The 23,169-nt window shown below is 36.4% G+C and overlaps 5 protein-coding genes across 5 annotated transcripts in view; 3 read left to right on the top strand and 2 right to left on the bottom strand.

The window, feature by feature from the left end:
* The window catches only part of geko (olfaction protein geko), a 36,326-nt gene extending 13,511 nt beyond the window's left edge, over positions 1-22,815 (bottom strand). Inside the window, exons 1-2 of the mRNA XM_086834433.1 lie at positions 22,571-22,815; positions 9,659-9,734 (exon numbers count right to left, since the gene is read on the bottom strand). The gene's annotated coding sequence lies outside the window, so the exon portion shown is untranslated. The remainder of the gene's footprint in view (positions 1-9,658; positions 9,735-22,570) is intronic.
* On the top strand, positions 1,803-4,141 carry Cyp312a1 (Cytochrome P450 312a1). Its single transcript, XM_086834094.1, has 3 exons — positions 1,803-3,001; positions 3,065-3,627; positions 3,698-4,141. Exons 1-3 carry the CDS (start codon positions 2,379-2,381, stop codon positions 4,045-4,047), a joined length of 1,536 nt encoding a protein of 511 aa, XP_086690220.1. The 5' UTR covers positions 1,803-2,378; the 3' UTR covers positions 4,048-4,141.
* Positions 4,566-6,480, top strand: LOC110178873 (Cytochrome P450 312a1). Its single transcript, XM_020946147.2, has 3 exons — positions 4,566-5,241; positions 5,305-5,867; positions 6,032-6,480. The coding sequence occupies exons 1-3, from the start codon at positions 4,613-4,615 to the stop codon at positions 6,388-6,390; spliced, it is 1,551 nt and encodes a 516-aa protein (XP_020801806.2). The 5' UTR covers positions 4,566-4,612; the 3' UTR covers positions 6,391-6,480.
* Positions 15,048-16,219, top strand: LOC110178976 (reticulon-1-A). The gene is made up of 2 exons (XM_020946287.2): positions 15,048-15,679; positions 15,741-16,219. Exons 1-2 carry the CDS (start codon positions 15,172-15,174, stop codon positions 16,094-16,096), a joined length of 864 nt encoding a protein of 287 aa, XP_020801946.2. The 5' UTR covers positions 15,048-15,171; the 3' UTR covers positions 16,097-16,219.
* On the bottom strand, positions 20,374-21,803 carry LOC110178979 (uncharacterized). The gene is made up of 3 exons (XM_020946291.2): positions 21,417-21,803; positions 20,891-21,347; positions 20,374-20,820 (listed from the first exon to the last, which is right to left on the bottom strand). Exons 1-3 carry the CDS (start codon positions 21,749-21,751, stop codon positions 20,404-20,406), a joined length of 1,209 nt encoding a protein of 402 aa, XP_020801950.2. The 5' UTR covers positions 21,752-21,803; the 3' UTR covers positions 20,374-20,403.
* Positions 22,816-23,169: the final 354 nt, after the last annotated feature.

Genomic DNA, 23,169 nt, shown 5'->3' on the forward strand with positions numbered 1-23,169 from the left:
CAAGGTATTGAATTTGCATTGTATAGGTATAGTAACAGAATAGTTAAGATAATATTGATTGAAAACAGAAATATACTTTTGCTTTATTTAATCTATTTTTAATCCATTTTCCCTGCCACTTTAGACCATAATGTATGCTGATTATATGGCCAAGTTAACGTCAATATCCTCTAATTAGTATAAATCACACAGATCTGCACTTAATTAACGTATTTCCAGGCACTTCAATTGAAGTGCATTAAACTCACTGCCATTTTCTGCATTATATGTGAAACCTGAACTGACTAAAACAATTTTAATTAAACTCATATTTATGTCACTTGTCCAGTTGCTTTAATACAAATTTTGCAGTGACGGAAATGCATACGTATTACGAGTTCAAAAAGTAAAGGATTAATTATTTTTGTTTGAAATGTTGACCAGCAAATATTATTTTCAACCCAGTCCCATCCGTTGCAATTACAATTCTGCTTGCTCTCTTATTGTTTTCCCCATTTTTTTTATTTTGTTTCGGCTGTTAACTTTTATTTCGTGTTAATTAGTGTAAACACGAGGCGGGGAATTTTTTTTTTTTTGTGCTGGTCTGTTTGCACTATTTGAAATAAAAAACCGAATGAATTGAATGACAGTTGGTCGAGAGGAAAGCCAACAACAGCACAGACTCCAGAAGAGTGTATTAAATGACAATCGAAATAGAGTTCCCATAAAGAATGTTTGTTCTATTCGTAAATGCTGAAATTATATTATCTATAAATGTGATGAACTGTTTGATTATTGTTGTGGGAAGTCCATCGAAGCAATATATTTGCGTAGTTTATTTGTTTTTAACTACTTGAATATTTATATTTTTTTGACTAGAATTACTTAATAATCATTAGGGTTTGTATTCATATTTAAGGAAACTTTAAGTGTTCAGTTCTAAATATAGTTTCGCTATAAAAATTTTAAATAATGAGAGCTTAGTTGAGACGAGTTTTTAAATATTTATGAACAATTAAATATCTCAAGATACATTTATTTTATTTACATTTTTTTGTTAATACGGAATACTTGTTGTATCCAAGCTGCATTACTTTATAAGCAATATATTTCTCATTAATAAAACATTTTTCAACCGTATAAGAAAGATTTCTTCCTTAATTTTGTTATTTCTAACCTTACAAGTTATTTTTAGAATTACTTTCCAAGGTAAATGGTTAATCTATGATCCTAGAAATGAACTTATATCACAATTTCCCCACACGTATACACTAAACGATCTGGGTGGTGTCGTCTCAACTCATCCATCCGTTCATTTTTACGAGCTTTATGAAATTGGTATGCAATCGGGCGAAACACAATTGGAATTATAATTTGGCAAATAAAATTAAGAAAAAGTGGCAGGCAGGCTTAAGGCATTAATGAAAATCAAGTGTATCTTTGGTTTGTTTTTCTGTGTGAAATTCTAAACCTTGGGGTTGAAAACAAAACTTAAAGATAATATTTGCAGATTTGTCATTAATGGAGAGTATAAACTTTGGAAATACTATTTATAAGGTAATTAATATAATTATTCCTAAGACGAATTTCAGTCAGACAAGAGTATTCCACATTCGTTTTGTATAAAGAAAAAAAACCCATTCTTAATGTTTTGTTTACATCTTCGCTGCCTGATCTCAAGTACTTAACTTATACCGCCTTTGGGCGGGCAAAAAGAGTCACTTCAAATTCAAAAACCCCATCGATTTGAATATGCTTATATAATATATATATTTGGATATACGGATTTCTTATAAATAAGTATTCACAGTCTTAAAAACGCTGTCGCGGCGACTGTTGCTCTTAATATTGCATTGCACAATAATGCAAAACGCAGTGAGAGATCGTTTAGTTATTGCACTTGGAGAAATAAAGAACAAATTCAATTGTTCTTAAATATAAATATATATCGGGAAATAATATAATATATATTGTGATGTAAAATAATAGTGAATCAAATTAAATAGATTTATCCCTGTGATCCCATGTTAAAATAAAATGTTCCACAACTCTCAGGATTGATTACCTCTGTAAAACTAATTAAAAAATAAGTGTTTAAAGACTATACTTCCTTCGCTTTAAATAAATAATTCAAGGTGAATTTTATAAACCTTATAAACATAGCATTACAAATACATTTGAGTAACAGAAAATGGGCCAAAATATACATTCATAAACATCAATATCCCGCAAAGGAATAATATTTCTTCAAGTGTGATATATGTTTAACTTTTTTGAACCCCGTTGACAGTGCCGATGACCCAGACCTGTAGTCATAGTCTGATTTTAGACTCTGTTCAGCTTAAAACGCTTGATGCGACATCAACGAAAGGCAGTTCATATTTAAAGTACTAGACGCAATGTTCTGGTTCTACCTCGGTCTCCTTGCCGGTATCCTATACCTGCTGCGTATCTTCGAGAAGCAGTCCAAACTCAATAAGCTCACCCACAATTGGCCAAGTCCACCTTCATATCCCGTTATTGGCCATCTTCACATCCTGGCCAAGATGGTGGGGCCAAATCAGTTCCGTAACGCCACAGACCTGGTCACAAACCATTTGAAGGATCATCGGGGAAAGATTTGGATAGGCCCAAAACTCTATATCCTGGACTGTAATCCCAAGGATATTCAAGCTTTGAGCAATGCCAAGCAGCTTCTGCAGAAGACCAATGATTACGCCGTTTTTGAGGATTATCTCCACGAGGGACTCTTCACCAGTAATGCCGAAAAGTGGATGCATCGCAGGAAAATCATAATGCCTGCCTTCAACTATGCCATGATCAAGCAGTTTGTGGTTGTCTTCGAGAAGCAGTCAAGGATTCTTATAGACAGGCTTGAGAAATACTCCAAGACCGGAGAGAAGGTGGATTTCCTCAAATTAATCAGTCGCTTCACCTTGGACGCCATTTGTGAGACCGCCTTAGGGGTTTCAGTGGGTGCGCAATCCCTTGAGAAATCGGACTACCTCACTGCGGTTCAAGAGTGAGTTTAATTTGTTTTTCCTTTTAATTTTTTTAAATTGATTTTCTCTAAATACAACTATAGAATCCTAGTGATCATAGATAAGCGGCTTAAGAATCCACTCTATCGCATTCAGTTTATTTTCCGTCGGACGAATCATTTCATGCGCCAGAAGGAGTTACTTAGAACCCTTCATGGCTTTTCGGAGGGAATTATTCAAAAGAGATTGGATGCGATTAAACAGGATGCAGAGAATCGGAATACCAACAGCACGAAGAATGCAGAGTTGGACGAAGGAAAACCAACTCTTTGCTGTCTGGATACTCTACTTCAGGCAAAGGATCCCGATGGCAAACCATTGACAGTCAAGGATATTCGCGAGGAGGTGGATACCCTTATATTCGGTGGCTATGATCTCACAGCCACTACCCTTAAGTTCTGCATGTACAACTTGACACTCCATCCGGAGCATCAGACAAGATGTAGGGAAGAAGTATGGTCGGTGTGCGGTCAGGACACAACCGAACCCATCTCCATAGATCAGTTGGGAAAACTGGACTTCCTCGAGGCATGTATAAAGGAAACGATGAGGCTCTATCCCTCGGGTCCAGTTACTGCCAGAAAGGCCATGGAAGACTGTCAGATAAGTAAGTATTCTTGAGCTTATCTAAATTGGATCTTGAACTATAAACATCGCTTCTTGTAAACATTTTTCAGATGAATTCTTTATACCCAAAGGCAGCGACGTGATCTTCTCACCGTTCTACATGGGACGTTGCAAGGACTTCTTTCCGAATCCATTGGTATTTAATCCAGAGCGCTGGGCCAGTGGAGCAGAGCCAAAGATCGATGCCTCCACATTTATACCCTTTATGAAGGGCGCCCGAAGCTGTATTGGTCAACGCTATGCGATGGTAATGATCAAGTTGGTCCTGTCTCATCTTTTGCGAAACTATTACTTTGAGCCTTTGGACGACAAGCAAGAGAGGTTGAAGCTTCACTTTTTGATCACACTGCACACCATAAAGCCGTTTTTATGTAAAGTCAAGAAAATTGACGCTAAATGAGTGCGACATTATCTATTGTTAATAATTTTAGTAGTTAAATATATATATAATCTGAAATTAAAATAAAAGTATAGAAAATATTGAACTACCAAAATTCGCAATAAGCATCACAAGGCGTGTCAATGTAGCTCTAAAAAGTATTTAATGAGCTGCCTGTAACTTAAAGGCTGGAATAGGATCAATATATCTATGTGAAGGGGAAATATTAAATCCAATGTACAGCTTTCCTCAGCTTAGTCAATTCTTTTAAAGCTATAAACTAGATTGCAAGGTTAACAAAGTCTAGTCATTGAATATACTATTATAGTCTTAATACTTAAATATTAATATGCCACACTAAACATTTTTATTATTGCTGCAGAACGTATTCTAATTTTCCAGTTCCAAGTTCCACTAATATGAATATTATTCCTAGACAAATTAGGTGTTATATATCACACTTTTATGGCCAACGGGTCAGTGACCCACATTTGTATTCATAGCTTCTGATCTCTGACTATACGAGACTTAAAACGCTTGGTGCTACATCGCCGGCAAACAGTTGTTGGCAATTGCAATCGACGCAATGTACTGGATCGCCGTTAGTCTCCTAGTGATCGGTATTTCCTTGATCCTATTTTATGTCTTGGAAAAACAGGCCAGGTTGAACCGGCTCACCCACAACTGGCCGAGTCCGCCGTCGTTTCCCCTTATTGGCCACCTTCACATCCTGGCCAACTTGGTGAGGCCGATTCCGTTTTCTCGCATCTACAAGATGGTCAGCAGCCACCTGACCGATCATCGTGGGAAAATTTGGATTGGCCCGAAACTCTATCTTCTGAACGGTAACCCGAAGGATATTCAAGCCTTAAGCAGTGCCCATCAGCTGATGCACAAGCCTGAGGACTACCATGTCTTGACGGATTGGCTCAACGATGGAGTCTTACTCAGTAATGACGAAAAGTGGATGCATCGCAGGAAGATCGTCGTGTCCGGTTTCAACTATGCCATGATTAAGCAGTTTGTGGCTGTCTTCGAGAAGCAGTCGAGGAGTCTTGTAGACAACCTTGAGGAATACTCCAAGACCGGAGAGCCGTTGGATTTCCTCAAAATTACCAGTCGCTTCAGCTTGGACACCTTGTGTGAGACTGCCTTAGGGGTTTCAATGGGTGCGCAATCGGATGAGATATCGAACTACCTAACTGCTTCCAGGGAGTTAGTTAACATCTTTGTATACATATCTTTCCAATTCATTTGATATCTTCTTTTCCATCATAGATTGGTGGACATCATTCATTTACGTCTGAAGAATCCCTTCTACCACATTAAATTCATTTTCCGGCAGACGAGACACTTTAGGCGCCAGCAGGAGTTACTAAAAATCCTCCATGGCTTTTCGGAGGGCATTATCCAAAAGAGAAGGGATAAGATTGAACAGGATGCAGAGAATCGGAATTCCAATGGCACGAAGAATGCAGATTTGGACGTAGGAAAGGAATCCCTTTGCTGTCTGGATACTCTCCTCCAGGCAAAGGATCCCGATGGACAGAAATTGACTCTCAAGGATATTCGCGAGGAGGTGGATACCATTATATATGCTGGCTACGATCTCACAGTCACCGCCCTTAAGTTCTGCATGTACAGTTTGACACTCCATCCGGAGCATCAGACAAGATGTAGGGAAGAAGTATGGTCGGTGTGTGGTCGGGACACAACCGAACCCATCTCCATAGATCAATTGGGAAAACTGGAGTTCGTCGAGGCATGTGTGAAGGAGTCCTTGCGGATGTATCCCACGGCTCCAATCGTGTCCAGGAAAGCCACTGCCGACTTTCAGATAGGTAAGTATTTATTTATATTACATTGAACTTCCCTAAATCGAATTGACTCGAACTTGAACTTAAGAGAATTAGTCAGTCGAAATAGTCACAAATGCGAATTATTAGTCTTAAGGTTTATACTTATATCTCTCTAATTTTATTTCTGTGTTTTCAAACTATTTCAGATGAATTTTTCATACCCAAGGATAGCGTTATTATCCTCGCACTATTCTACATAGGACGATGCAAAGAATTCTTCCCCAATCCAAAACTCTTCAATCCAGATCGCTGGGCCAGTGGAGCAGAGCCAAAGATCGATGCCTCCACATTTATACCCTTTATGAAGGGTGCCCGAAGCTGTATTGGTCAACGCTATGCGATGGTAATGATCAAAATGCTTCTGGCTCATCTCCTGCGGAATTATTACTTTGAACCTCTGGGCGAGAAACAGGTTAAGTTGGAACTAAACTTTGTAGTTACCCTGCACACCATTGAGCCTTATCTTTGTAAAATCAAGAAAATCAATTTAGGCGATTCTTTGTAAGATGAGCATTACGAATTGGATGTTACCCATGGTGGAAATTTAATAATTGCAGAAAAAAAAACAATAAATAATCTTATAAACATTGAAAAAGGATAGTCAGAAATAAAATTGGATTCTGAGGTAAAATTTTCGGGTTATTTTTACTAAAGATGATATGTACAATCTATGTACAATCTCTAATTTTTAAATGACTCAAATTTCTTACTTGCGCGCAACTTTGATCATTTCAAACCACTGTAATAAATTCCCTTAAAATTGATAATTAATTACTACAGAAGGTATGTACTTTTCACAAGCGTTTCTTCTATTATGGAATATTTTTCCTTACTTTATTCCAGAAGTATTATTCAAACTTTCATTACACTCACGTAAAGCCCTGGGACCTCATCAATTCGTTTCACTTGCTGCTATTCAAATTTGTTGCGTTCTTTTGCGACGTACTTTTTCCGTTTTTAATGATATAAATAACACAAAAAATAAGGAAGGAAAGCCTCTGTACAATTTGGGTATATTTTCTGCCAGCTCATTTTTATGTGATTCAAACGGAGCTCGGCGCGTTCGTCTAGAAAATAAATTCTGGCTGGCGATGATTTTTATTGTGCCGAACCAAACCGAGCAGCGGAAAATCAACAAACATTTCCTGCTCCTGTAATAAATAAAAATGCATAAAGCAGTCGTCTCTCAGTCTGCCCCTTATATCCTTGTGAAAATATACACACACTCTCTCATATCACCATTATCCACCCATTGAATTCCGGTGCAAATTACGAGCGTTGCCTGCTTATTATCGTGGCAACCAAGGACGAGAATGGAGGGGGGTGAAAAGCATATAAAATGCAATTTATTTAAATAAAAATCAAGTTTAATTCGCAGTGTCGTAAATTGTTCTTTCATTTATATATATATATTTTTTTTATACTCTCCATCTCGTGCCGGGCATTGAATTTCACGCTTTTGTTAACAAGCGCATAAAAGTTGGTTCTATCTGCCAACTGATATGATTCTGGCATATCGAAGAGCAGGCAGGGATAAAAGGGGTTCCAAGATTATTGAACTCGGTAGCTAAATTTGAGATGGGTGTAGGTTTTATACCAGGAAAGTATGCAGTTCGAAAGGTTAAAATCTGTACAATCTACATGGTATAAGATTTAAGTCAAGTCGTAGTTAAAACGTATTGAAAATAATTAAAGAAATATATATATATATGGATCAGTTAAAAAACTATAAAATTACTAAATTAAAAAGTAAACTTAATAAGCAAATTCAACTGCATCTGCTTTTTTATGACCAACCCTAGTCACTCTAAAAAAAGAAAACCCCTTTCAAATCCATCTCAAAATTAAAATATGCGCCTTAGAAATATTTTGAGTGCTCGTCCAGGGTTTTTACGATTGTTTTATTGGATTTGTAACCCTTCATCTTTTTTGGCACCCGCCATAACTTAATTATCCATATGAATCCTTCGAGGCTTTTATTGCGCGAAACAAACCCCTTGGCTTTAATTATGATGAGTATTCTCGGTGCGTGGTCTTTCCCCTTTTGGTTAGTATCAGCTGTCATATTTCTATCTATCTAAATGCACAGATCTTCACGGTGTCCTTTGTTGCTCATTAAAACGATATAAAATCCAGGTCCAGAAACCCTTAGACATTATGCAGAAATGTTTTATTGCCGCTGACAGACAGAGGCCATCGCAGTTTTCATTTACAAACATTTTTAATGTCCAGCATCTGTACATCACGCATAAGTTTATGGCGTAGCATAATTTACGGCGTTCCTCTCGTCAATGTTTAATATTTTTAGTGGCCTGAGGCCAGGATTCTTAATTATAATTGAAGTGAAGAGTGTGAGTGTGTTTCGGGTTACTAATTTTTTAAGGCAAGAAAAGGATTAGAAACTGGGTTTGCGAGGGGAGTTGCACTTACATTTCTGGGTTATATTTCAGATATGGTTTATTGGCAATAAACTATAATGGTTTAAGGATCTTGAACCTTTGGGTATAAAAGCCTAAAGCGCTTAAATTTATTTATTTTAAAATATTGTTCGTTAAAAATATGAATGAGAAGGTCTAATTTTCCTCAATAAGCTAAGCATTTCCACTTAAAAATCCCTGAGTTTTCAAAAGCTAATATTTTCCTTCACATTATCTTGAAATTTGTAAAGACACTGAAGTAATCCTTAATTTTATAGTTTATTATTTCTCTAAATAAGTGAAATTTTAAAGCCTGTCATCGTGTTTCCCTCCCAAACTCCTGGCTCCACATGATGACCAAATGTGGTTTACCTCACCGCATTCTCCGGTCAATTCACATTTCTCATTGTTTCAACTTAAGTAAACCAGGCTCCCTTCCCTATGGGAGATTTTGGAAACAAATGCAAACCACCGCCTCCAAATTGTGGTTGTTTGAGTTGAGCTGTGGCTCCTGGGGTTTGAAGATTTCTCTTCGAGGAGAGTGGGTGACTTTGAAGTAATCGGCAATGGTGACATTGCCCTACGGCCAAGCCTCATTTGTGGTTAAATTGTGTCGCCGGGGCGGCGTCACAGCTGAAAGTCGATTATGTCAATATTGTCCCTCGGTCTAATGGCTAATGGATGGTGCCCCTTTTGGGCTTTGGCCAATCTCGAGGTTTGAGAGCATTTCCCGATAAGCTGCATATGCTAATTAGTGTGTCATACTTTAAGGTCCTTCTCATACCCCCCGAAAAGACTCGCATTAAATCGGAAAACTTAACGATCCGTATAAGGGCAAAGACGGAGCCCTTTTTGCCATAAACTAAAAACACATAAAAATCCCTTTGGAAAATACATTTACGAATCGAAATACAGGCGAGGAAAAGGAGTAGCTGCTTCGCACACATTAAAAACGCATAAAAATCGGCGCAAATAAAAAGGAGTACAGTGAAAAAAGGCAATACAGGAATAACAAACTGCATATAAAGTGGCTTTTGTACATAAAAATCTGTATGGTGAAAGGAGGGAAAGCCCTTTTTTTTTTGACAGAGAAAAACCAATTGAAGCAATCAATTAAAATTGATCAACGAAATTGAATCACGTGTTACAATAATCGGTTTCGAGTTACAACGAACATGTGTGGCTGTAATAAAGTTACCATAAAAAAGGCAATCGATTTAAATTGTCTCAAGTGTCTGAGATTTTCAACTTAATCTAAGTAGATACTAGGAATTTCTTGATATTATATTATAGGTATTTTAAGCCCACAAAAAAAACTTAAAGAAATTAAAGAAATATCTCTTAAATGCCACTTACCTCACCCAAAAGAATGTCAACTGCAAATGCAAAACTGTAGGATTTGGCCAACGTTTTGCTAATGTAATTAGACAGTCTGCAAGTAAAATGCACAAAGCAAGAAATTAGTAAGGAAATGGAGTAACGAAAAAAACTGCGTAATATGCTGGCTGAAAAAAAGGGGTAAGAAAATTACAAACTGTTGCTGGAAAATGTCAACTTAAACTTTTTATGCCAAAGAAAAAATGCAACAAAAAATACATGAAACCCAAAATGGAAACTAACTTCGGGGAGCCAAAGTTTATATACGCTTGCAGTTGGAAATTTAATTATAGGAAAGAATCGGAAATCAATATAACTAAGCTATAAATATTTGAATTCTTTTAATCGATATATATATCAATATTTTACAAGACAGTTTTTTTAATAAAATCAAAGTTTAAAAAACTCATAACTAAGCCAAAAATGCATTAATTTTAAATCGGAAAGCTGTCCTATGTTAGTTTTTATAAGGGTCATAAATCTGCATACCCAATTAAAAATTTACAAAAATTCAAATATTTTGTTAATTTTTTGAAATTTTAACGATGTAACCCCTTATAAAATTGTGAAAAAAAATTTCAAAAATTTATTTTTCGCAAAACATGCCCAGATCGACTCGCCTGTTCAAGCTGATTAAGAATATATATGATTTATAGGGTCGGAAATGACTCCGTTACATCGTTACATGCTTCTAACTAAAATTATAATACCCTTTTTATTGAAGGGTCTAAAAATAGAAGAAGCATCTGCAGATGGTCCTGTTCTGTCCTTTTCCTGGTCCGAAGGTGGTGGCTAATTACACTGCACAGCAAACAAAGAAATGAAGCAGAAACCAAATAAAGGGAAAGGGAAAAATTAAATGCAGTCCGCTGGGGGTCGAAATTTGTTTTGCTAAAGACATTCAACAGAAGCTAAAGGGCAAGGAATTCCAGGCACGTAAATGTAGCAAATATAAAAAAAAAAACAAGAGAAAAAAGAGTAATACAGAATTAATTAAAACAAAAATTGCTTAAAGAAATTGTACTTTATCTATAAGGGGGAAAACTTGTCAGCAGCACACACAGTAACCACAATAACTGAAAAACAGAAACCTATAAACTGAAACCGGCAACACATATTCAGAGTAAATGTAAAGTTTTCTGTTTTTGTGTTTTGCATAAACTTTTTGCGGCACTGAAAACCAAACATTTATACATGGCAGCCACTTGAATGTAACAAGCCAAAAGTTCAAAGCTCAAACTTTGGCCCGCACTTCAAACTCCGAAGTAGCAACATTGTTGTGCCTCTCCTATCAAACATCTGCGGATGCAGCATGTGGTGTGTGTTGCCGTTGCCAGTGTGTGGTGTGTGTGTTGGGTGTTGTGTGTGGTCAGGGTGGCCCTTGAGTTGGACAATCGAAAAGTTGTGCTAACTAAACAAAGGCAGAATCCACAGATATAGTTTTCCATAGCAAAGTCAAGCCCTATTTGATGTCATGAAAGGAAACTATACAATAATCTGTAAAACAGAAACTAATGAAATTATCAAATTCAAAACGTTTTGTCTACAATTTTACCTCCTCTTTCAGAAATTTAATTGAGTTCTTTAAGTGGAAAATAAAATGTAATTCGTAAGACCTAATTATTACAATTTGTATAGATTAAACATTAAAAATTGGGATGACAAAAAATATCAGCATATCAATACTGGATATGGATCGATATTATAACTTTGTAAAATATGTAGAATGAATCAATAAAAATATATATAGATTTGTGTATTTACTTGCGATATTTTTTCGAATTTTTAAATTTTATATAAGAATATGTTCAACATTTTATACATTATATTAAGATCGCTATTAATGTGGACATATTTTTAGAATTTCTCTCTCTCCATACTAAGTTTTTACATAAATCCTTTTGTATTTTTAACCCTTAAACATCTCACATTAAAAACCAAAAAGCAAACTGATAAAAACATAAATCCATTAAAGGATATAAATCTGTTAAACAGACCGTGACTTGATTTTCCCTCACAGAGGACATATTTTAATCAGTAACCCTTAAATAACCGCCAAGTGTTACAGTTTCTTAAGCCTATTAGACCTCTAATAGACCCACGTTTGAAGATTAATAAGATGAGGTTCTGGAAAATAAAATATTAAATGAAAAAGAGTTGCCATTTTAATTACTCACAAGAAAATCAGACAATTGGATAGAAAAGCCATTAAGTCTTGAAATGGGAAAAGAAAAGTAAGAGTAGGACTTGCCTCAGACTCTCCTAAAGTCGAACAAATAAAGATATATACAAGATATATATATATAAATGTCAGACGGCGTCACTCAGATGCCAAGTTCAACTAATGAGTGACCATGCATAAACAAAAATGGGGGGAAAATGATGTGGAATTTTCCGACTTAAGTCCATTGCCATGGACGAGCACCTTGCCCTGGGAGACGCTTGAATGTCTCAAGTCAAGCGGCTTCCTCGGCCAACACTTATTTTAATGAGAAATTCTAATTTCACCAATAACACAAAAGACGTCCAGGAAAAATGCGCAAACAAAACACAACCGGGAAAAAAAGAAGAAAAAATAAATATAAATAAGGAAATGTGGCGAAAGATATTTTTGCTTTTCCTGGGCCGTCGTGATTGCTTTTCGCCACTCGTCCGTGACGAAAACAAAAGAGTCGCAAGAGTCGCTTTTCCATTTTCCCCCCCAAAACGAAAAGCGAGCAAAAAAAAAAAGTAAGAATTGCCTGCATAAAAATTTCTTGAGTATTTGCTAGTCTGCAATTAAATGAGGGCTCGATTCTTACTTCCTTTATATTATTTTGGATGAGGAAAAGGCGACTGAGCTTAGCAATAATAATTACAGTTTCCTCAGGCTTTCGAGGGGATTATCCTTCAAGTGTTAGTCAGGGGCAAAAGTTATCCAGTGATGAAGGTGGGAAAGTAGAGTTTGGATTAACAATGTGAGAAATATAAACCTATACAGGATTTCTTAAACACAATCCAGTAAAAAAGACAGTCAGTCGAAAAGAAAACCACAATCATATGTGGAAATTTCTCGAAGGATATAAATTTAACTAATATACCACACAAGAAGGAAATACAGGATGGAGATTCTCCTTTGGAATGTTTACCCCCCAAAATAATCAAGACCAGGGGACGGGGACTGAACCAAGTCGAATTACAGGCCAAGTTAAGGTAACGGTAACGCATGGCAATGTCCATAAAATGACACTGAGTGTCAGTTTCAATTAAACATGTTGACAGCTGTAAGGACAGGGCCCGAATTCAGACAGGATTCGACGGCTGGAATATCCATTCAACTCCAAACCCCTCTACCCACTTATGTATCCTTCACCGAGAGATACAATTGTCCATTTCTGGGGTTGATTCCAGTCCAGCCCCATGGCAATTTCGATTTTAATACAAGAAATTCCTGACATTCGTCGTCGATGCCCCATAAAGAAGTCGAAAGGGAATAAGTAGTGAGACGGTCAAACTCATATGACAACTTTATCAGCCTGAAAGAAGAATATTTTGCTGAGATTTTCATTTGTGGACATTTACATCTTATGCTTGTATGACATTGAAGTATTTAAATAAATTATACAATTTGTCAAAGATTTGCTACAGCTTTTGAGGCATCTTGAAAGTAAACTATATTTTAAACAGTTTTTAAAAGTTTATTAGAAATTGTATACTGGAGAAACTATTTTATTTACTTCATAATTTCATCCGGAATATTTGTTTTAAAGCCCAACTTAATACTCATTTAAAATATACAAATATAAAATAAAACCTTTATTATTTTCCACAATTTCTATATCGAATCCCATGTGATATGGTCATAACTGAAAATATTTCCTATATATTTGCATTCCCTGCAATGTCTTTGAATATTTGACAGGAACAAAATGAACTCATTGCCATTTTAAGTAATTTTATGTGTATTTGTTTTAATTTACATTCGAAATGAATGTTACGTTATTTTCTTGTGCAATTTTCTGCTTGTCCTTTTGCCTCTTGATGATGCATTGACAACTTGTCAAACATTCTAATATCCTGTAAGAGAATGCATTTGTGTGCCTGATGTCCTGATGCGTTTCCCCCATTTTGGGGGAATTTAGTTTAATTAAAGCAAATACAAAGATATCACTTTTTGCATATTAATTTCCTGTATGGAAGACTTTTTAAAATGAAATGCGAGAACTTAGTTGCTTTAGGTTGAATTTGTAGATACCAATGGGTTGAAAGATACTTATAATATAAAATCAAATTATTACAAGAAGTTATTGTAATGTTTAAAATATGATTTCCTCTTTTCTTCAATAGGATAAACTGGTACAAGTTAGGGTAAATTCGATAGATTAATAATATTTCATTTAATTCATTTATTTTCAAGTTCTAAAAATACAAATCCCAAAGTCATTCCCATTGCCATATCCTCTTCACCCACCCTCATTTATAATTTTATTTTAGCGGTATCTTGAGGGTGGAAAAGTGAAACCACTCGATGTCATTTTGACGCCAATGAGCAAGTGCCGTTTTGTCAGTATTTGCTCAAAATATTAGCGTAATGCCTTTGACAAATCAATCGAGAAACGATTGAGTTAGTGTGGACAGAAGGCTGAGTGCCATTGACAAAACTCTCAATAGGCATTGGTCACACCTTGTGCCAAAATTATTTGCCTGAAACCCAACGACAAAGAACCCATTGACGGTTCGGATCAAACGGGCAACAAGCTGTGAGAAAGTGGTATTGAAAATCATTCAGATTGTATTAAAAATCCTTGAAAATGTGGAAACAGGCCAGAATTTGTAGGCTGCCAAATAAAAAATACATTAAAAAATATATTGTAAGGCTAATTTTAAGAGAATAAGCATAGGAAACTTTTTTGAAACAATATAAACCAGCTGAAATCAACGAAAAATTTAAGAAATCTTGACAGGAAATGCCTAACAATAATCTTAAAGACAATAAGTACATAATTTAAAATAAATGATATGCAAAAATGGTGATAACACATAAGGGAAACCGCATTTTGTGTGTGAGGCAAACCGAAGAGTAACTCTACCAACTCAACCACCAACCCAACTCTAAGTGTGTCCCATTTATTATGCTTATTTCAGTGAAATTTTGTGGGTTCTATTCACCCTTCACCAGTCATAAGCAGGTGGTGCTACCACCTGGCAACACATGCTCATGACATTTGAGAGTTTGAAGACTTTTTCCATATAAATAAGACATTTATGTTAGAACAAATAAATAAAGAAATACAACAAGTAACTTTATCAACCATTACACACTAAACACTACATTTAAAAGCTGAATTACAAGAAACATACTACAACCAAGTCACCTTTGATTTTGTTAACAAAACCCTACATAAAACTCAGTCAAGTAAATCAGTCATTAACAACCCGACTGAGCTGAACTCAACATTCCATTGCCTTGTCCTAATCTCGAAAAATTAAATCAAAAAACTTATTCAGAAAATATGGCCACAGTTTCGAACTTATTTCCAACCTCAGCTCGGGTGTCGGAGGTGAACCAGGATAATGCCAGAGTCTGCATTCGCAAGGAGTTTAAGCAATTGATCCTTTGGCACAATTGGCGCAGGTCGCTCCTGACATTCGTAATCCTTCAGGCTTTGATCTACGATTTCACCCACAAGTCGGCGATCAGTGTGTTGAGTGTTTCCGGCCAGATAGTCTTGTGGATTTCGTTGGGATACCGCATCTATGTGCGGTGCCTGCAGTGCCTGAATAGGACACAGATTCGGGGAAATCCCTTCCAGAAGTACTTGGACGTGGATATTAGCATTACACCGGAGCAGTCTCAGCAGCTTTCTCAATTTATTTCGACCAAGATCAATGGATTTTGTATCAATCTAAGATCAATAGCTCTCATGGAGTCGCCGTTCGAAACGATCAAATGGTTGGCCATAATGGCTGCAATAAGTCTTGTGGGACATTTCTTCTATATCTCCACTCTCTTCCGATTGGGCAAGTATTAGGTCTTTGAATATTTCTATTATATTTAATACATTATTTAATTGTTATTCAGCTCTGGTGTTGCTCTTCACTATGCCTAAGTTGTATATGTGGAAGCAACCGCTTATCGATGAGCGTGTGAAGGGCCTGCAACAAATTTTCAATTGTTTTTGCATCGGTAACCCAAAAAATTGCAAAATATTGGAAAATCTGGACAACTTGGAAACTATGCAAGAGTGCGACAAGAACATTGATCAACCGATTATAACTAAGAACGAGGATCCTAGTCTCCTCTCGGATTCAGAAGTCACTGAGGAACAATGTGCCGGTGGCGATGATATAAAAAACATTAAAACAGAAGTGGAATCACTCAATGAGTTCGAACAAGAGGAAGATACCGCCGAATATTTAATCAGAAAAAATCTATAGGTTTTTCCACGTCTTACTACATAAATATAACAACTTTAATGACGGGAATATGATGCTTGTTGATTTACAATCAAATTTTAAATTAATAAAGCTATCATTTTGCATCTGTGTGAATAAACAAAATAGTTTTGAATTTAAAAAATATTAATTATAAATAAAGAAAGGTGCTGCCTAGAATAATTTTGCGCAATACAAGCCATATTGCTCTTCTAAGCCAGGCAGCTTTTTAAATATTAGGCCAAGAACTTCCAGCGGCAAGTGGGTTATGTTTGGTGTATTATACATTTTCGGGCTATAAAAGAAATGGATAAGGATAGCAAAAGGATAAGGATTAATGAGGAAGGACTGTGAGGTACGGTAAATTTAAGCTGGATTTTACAAAATCAAGTATCCTCAGCACACTTCCCACCCTCAATTTTTAAATTGGCTACACCATTATCAAAAGCATTCAGCAAATCAATGTTAATGAAGACCAATAAATAATTTCCTATAGAAAGACTAAAAGTACTTAGTTGCAAAGTGTAGAAACCTGACACATCGTGCCACAAAGAATTTACATATGAATAATACTTGGGTATCTGTGGGATTTAATCGCTGATAATCCCAACCCTTCTGTAGGACTCGCACATATGATTAGTTCTTTTCATGGGGTTGGCCCAATGACTAATGATGCTTTCATTTATCTTTACATTATTTGCTGTGAAAGTGTTAATGCCGGTCGACTCCTTTTCTAACTCTTCTCTCTGGCTGCCATGTGTGCGCATAATTACTTGAATTTGCTAGAAAGCTTTTGTCATCATTTTAAAATTATTTAAATTAGGCTTGAGAATGACTAACTGACTAAACCTCACATATACAACATTGATAAATGAGCAGCTACAGCTACTGATGGAAGGTGGCATTTGCCGAGTGAAAAATTATTTACTTTTCAAACTTTTCCGGGTGAAATGCGATATCCATTGTAGCTATCCAAGAATGTGCTGTGTGCTGTTAATGATAAGGGATTTTACACTTTCCCGGACAGAGATAACTAGATAGTCAATGAATTGCAGAAAGTCTATGCAAAGTAATTATTTGAAGTGCATTCTATTCAGAAATTTAATTTGAACTAAGCGTGATATATTCGTCGTTCTGTTTCAAAAATATAAAATCTATTGAGTGCAACCTTTTTGGCATAATGTAATATATTTATTTTTCTCTAAAAATACAACTGTAGCAAAAAAGATACCAAGCATCATTTCCCCTTTTTTTTCAAACACATCACAATAGTTAATAAAATTCATATCTCTTTCAAACATCTGAGCAAAAGTAACAAGTTTTACCATTACAACTACTTAAAGCTTAAATATATCCCAGTAAATCCTTTAATGTGACTAATTGTTACTGCCGACCATTAAAACAAATAAAAGAGCAACGAAATACCGAAGCCCGGAGGAAAGAGTGGAGGCAGAACGGAAAAGCCCAACAGAGATTTGCCAAACGAAAGATTTATGGTGTGCCAAGGAAAACATTTATATATATATACATATATCCCCTCGATGAACTAAGGACAACATGTAGAGCTTTGCGGAGGAGGATGTGCCAAAAGTTCATTAATTATGATTGGAGACAGTTGTACAATTAATAAACGAAGCGAAGCGACGATTTCCCCGGATTTGCGGTAGAATCTGAACTTTTGGGCTCCAACTCTGAAAATAAGAAAGGGAAATGTGTTTCTTTTTTGGCTTTTTCTCTCTCGATATGCTTGGACCCCGGAGATTATGATCGGACTTTGATTTATGGTCGCCTTGTGTAAATTTATTGCTTTTAATTGTATGCTCACCCCCTGAGACACACACGCTTTGGCTGAGTAGTTAGTTGGCAGCTAATTGATAAAAGTTTCTTAAGTTATTCAAGCATTATTTATAGAGGAAATAGAGTCGGGAAATGTCTTGAGTGGGTCGGTGAGAAAACTTACGATATCTAAGGAGTTTTCAGATTATTTGATATGGTTTTTCATTCATAGCTTTTCAGTTGAGCTCTCCCTGTAAATATTTCAACTTGTCTAGCATTTTTCTTGTGCATTTCGAATGCAATTTCTTATTGCAAGCCGTAAAAGGCAGGTAGGGTGAATGTTTCACCCAGCCAAGGTCCTTGGGGGCATTAATTGCATTCTGCAGCATCGCATTGCACTTTCAATTAGTTGGAAATGCCTCTTTGCACCAAAATACGGAGACTCAGAGACTCGGCATCGAAACTCTACCCTTTGGAAACAGGAAACGGAAGTTAAGTGCTGAGGCGAGAGGCGTTAAGTAAATGCAACCCCAGATGAAAGCAAAGGAAACAACTTGGACCATGACACTGGAGAAATACGCATTAATTGAAAGGTGCCCGAGGTAGAAGGAGATTTTCCCCCCATTGCTGCGACTGTGTTGCAACTTTTGACCACTGACCAGCAGCAGTAGAAGCAGCTCAGAAGTCGCTGCAATTCCTCACTCACTTTATGCCTCCAGCCATTTCCTTACCCCCAAAGAACCACCACCTGTCTCTAATGCATTTCAAAATTGATTTATGGGTTTCTTTCGACTTTGCTGGCAGCCTTAGACAGATTTCTGTTTGCTTTTCGGGGCCGTCGTCGTGTTTGTTTTCAATGTTAATTAAGGTTTACAATTACCCAAGGGGGGACGCTGGCCAACAGCTAACAGGGAGCTATGGTAATTGAGCGACAGTTGAAACGATTTGTGGGATTGTCACGACTGCACTTAGTGGGGGCTGCAGCAGGGTTTATATAATATATGGACAGATAAGATTGCTATCAATATCATATAGAAAATATTGTAAATATTGATATATCGAAATTGAAAATAAAAAGGCTTTATCTCTATGTGTACATGATGTAATTGTGATGGTTAAAACATAATTCCTTACAGTGTAGATATTATATACTCTCATTAGCATCAAAGTGAGCTTCTTCCTGGTTAACCATAAGTATTGCTTTGGTTAGGTGATATTTTTGAGGTCGTAGGGCAATCACTATCACTATTACCAGAGATGTAAACACTGCGAAGGTCTCGAACGGAATGAGGCCAGCGCAAAGGCAGTGGCTGTATTTATACTCTCCGACTAAAGAGAGCAGAGAAAGTGTGAGAGAGAGAGAGAAAGGCCTAACTCTAGAGATAGTTTGGGAGAGAAAGGCCTAACTCTAGAGATAGTTTTGGAGGGAGAGAAAGAGAAAGAGAGAGATACATAGAGAAGTAGACATACCGATAGAGGAAAAGAGACAGTTTTGCATTTTCCTATACATTTAACGATCGTTCCTGTTACAGATATATGATATAGTTGTTCGATCCGATCCGTTCGATCGAGATAGTTTAAAACTGAGAGACCGTTTCTACGCAAACTATGTAGTTTGTTACAGACGGACTTGGGTAATCGGACTCTATAGGATCTGAAATGACTGCTTTTCTAACTTTTGACTAAAATTATAATACCCTACAAGGGTATAATAAATGCCACAAGTGATTTTCCAGTATTTACTTTGCAAAACAGTAGCTAAGGATGAGTTAAGCTGACTTCCTTCTTCTAAGCAAAAACAATAAATTGCTTTTTAAACACTTGAAAGAAGAACAAAAGCGTGTTCCAAGCAGTAACATTGGCGTCAAATGCACTTAACCACCCATACTCCTCCCACATCCACTCCCTATGAATGTTCCTCCGGACAACTGGATTTGGATTCCGCTCCCTATATGCTCCTCGGATTCGCTTCGTTTGGCTTTACTTGGAGCCAATTTGGCAGCTGACAACTTTCTAAGAATAACTGCAAAGCGATTTGCATATTTAGCTCCTGAGGAGGAGGCTGCAGGGTGGATTCGGAGGTGAGAACTTTATCGCATTGAATGCAGCCAGGCGAGGCTCATGCATCACACACGCACACACACCCAAATCCTGGACAGAAACTTTGGCAGACAACAAATTTATTTATAAACACAAGAAGTAACACTTGAGTTGGGAATCGGACAAAGTGGGGGAGTTGGCAAAATTTAATGAATCAAGAATATATAAATATCAACAATACCGAACAAAAATTCTACCTAGGGATAGCAGAAGATATATAAATACTATAAGTCAATATATAAAACGATATTTTAACAATAAAACAATATTTAGTTTCATATATCCAACTAAATCAAATAATAATGAGACAAGTTTCAGATATTTTTCAATTTTATAAATTTAAATCGATTTTGTAAATGTTAAAAGCGATAAATGACATCTCCCAAGGTACCAATAAATTTAAATTTTTTTAAATTCAATACAAAACTCTTTATTTAAGGTATTTCCAGTATTCCCTGCTGATCAAACTCAAGCAGACTGGCCTTAACCGTTCTTCTAACTCGATCATAAGAGAAAAGCTGAAGACGTTTGCTTCTCATTGCTGCTGGATCGCCAAGGGTGTGTAGATTAAAACCAGCACTTGCCTCTGCGGAGACACAACAAATGGGTAGCTCACAGGTAACAGCATAGTATCCATAAAATAAGCAACGATGCATCTCATCCTTTAATTGATCAAAAGTAGGCACGGGTTCCATAAAGCCACAAAAAGTTAAGGTCTCATGGAGACAATGGAAATAGTGTTTTAAAAGTTCATCTTGGCGAGTTAGAAGAATTTCCAGCTTAAGACTGGTGTAAAAAAAGAACTGCAGATCAATGGCGGGACTTCCCCAGAAACAATCTTGAAAGTCCACCTAAAAACGATTTAAAGAAATACATAAATATAAATATAACAATAAGAGAACAAATGACTTTACAACTCACAAGAATTGCCCTATTGTTAGCCCTATCAAACATAATATTGTTCACCCAAAGATCGCCATGAACGATAGCATTAAATTTGGATTTCTTTGGATCAACAACATTTTGTAATCTTTGGGAATAGGCCTCCGGTATTTGAGCCTTCATTTTCCTTGATATTTCCGGTAATTCTCCGGCAAATAAATTAGCCGCAAATTCCGTGCCATCTAGGAGGATACCCTTGGCAAATGGATCTGATATTCCCTGGGCATAATTCGATGGCGATAACTTTGTCAGCAGTTCAGGTTGATTCTGATACAACATCATAGAAGCGCCGTGAAATTGAGCCATTTTCCGCAGACAAATCTTGGCATCTTCCAAGTTCAGACCCTCATATCGATCAAGGCAGGTGTAACCGAGTGCGCCCAGATCTTCCAGGATATATATCTCCTTTCCCGCGGACCTCTCGGTTAGCAGGCAACTGAAAATGGATATATAAATAATAACAAGTTGCAAATAAAATGTAGTTTGTAACATTGTTTGTACTTACTCTGCACTTATTTTGTGTTCGCCTAGGTTTGCTTTGGATTTTTTTAGAATTATTGAAATTGCTGGAAGAATCTGCTTGAACATGACCCCTTCGTCTGTGCCTAGTTCCGCCACTGCTGGTAGTACATCCTTAAGTATATATTTTCCCGATTCTACAGCGCTTTCTGGGAAACGGCGAAACTGCAATGCAATCCGGTAGATGACGCTGCAAAAGTTTTCACCACTTTGGTTCACTGCCTCGATGTGGAAATTCTCCACGCGCAGCTTTTCACAACGATGAGCTATCCGCAAAGCTCTCTCGAAATATTCCGCACTGTATTTATAATTCCGTTCCATATCGCATCTGTTCCGAACGAAGCTCGCCAAGCGACTGAACAGCACACAATATTGTACTAGTGATGAAATTCCCTTACGACTTTTTCTATGAATTGTTACTAGTATTCACGGTTTTGGAAGCTTTGTCCCTTATCACTGCATAATCAATTACACGTACACGTTAAGAAAAACATATCACTTATACACTTCAATGGTTAAGAAAATATCTTAGGCACCGATTAAAGATTGCCACAATATCTTAGTAGTAGACGAAATGCTTATAAATTAGTTTCAAATATAGAGCTTACTTGTAAATAAAATTAAATTCATACCTTCGTACATACATGTGTAAAAACCCCTAGATATTTATATATCTGTATGTATGTACATCTTTAAATTCCTAATAGGTTTAAATGCGATGTCAAGTTTAATGATGATCACATCTACCCATTGAGTTTTAACCCTGCAGTATCATTCATCAGGTAATTCATTAAATGAAATACAGTTAATGAATTTCCATACAAACAATTGATGAAAGCTGCTTCCATCAGTATTCATCAGTAATTAATCTATATTTCGACTAATGAATACTGATGTATGTATATTTTTGAAGAGAGAAAATGAGAGAGCGAGAGAGTTGGTTCAGCAGAAGACGTAGGCGGCATGATAATGACACTTGACTTATTGCAGGGAAGCGATGTACGAAATGAATAAATACTTATATATATATAATTAAACATACACAAACGTATAATTTGCGTGTTTTGTACATAAACCTGATGTAATAAGATTGGTGTGCCATATATGTATGTATGTGTAAGTTTGTTTATTTTCACATACCTTTGGAGCAGCGTCGATCGTCAACAAGTGAAGCCGGCAAATATAAAACACTTATATTTGGTTTGATTAAAGCGCCTGAAACACACTACTCTAATAGATAGCACACGCGGATACTTGGAAACGCAATTATTAGACTTGCAAGCGATTCAAAACATTATTTCTTGCAAATTTTAACTTTTGCTGGGGGAATGAAAGAAACTGCGCTTTTTTATGAACCGAACCAGTTGAAAAGAGCTGATCATGCTAGTTCGCAACTGAACCAAACAACTTCATTGGAACTAGTTCGCACACTTCGGTCAAATTAACTATTATCGATAGGCAATTTGACTGTATTGGGCGGTTTATTTAATTTTGTACTATCGGAAACTCAACTCAAATAGGCTTGTTTTAATGGCATATCGAAATACACGTAAAAAATCGAGTATTAAGTTAATTCACTATTTAGAAGTTACGATCTTATAAAAGTGCATTTTATTTATAGGGTCAAGGATTCATTAAACTTTTATGAGAGAAGTAATAACCAGACTATGAATTATTGAAAAGCTTGAGCTCGTATTTGTAATAAAAATTAAGAAATATTTAACTTTTACAACTATGAA

Source organism: Drosophila serrata, unplaced genomic scaffold (genome assembly GCF_035046125.1).
Source record: "Drosophila serrata isolate PLE 108 unplaced genomic scaffold, ASM3504612v1 contig_2, whole genome shotgun sequence".
Lineage (NCBI taxonomy): Eukaryota > Metazoa > Arthropoda > Insecta > Diptera > Drosophilidae > Drosophila > Drosophila serrata.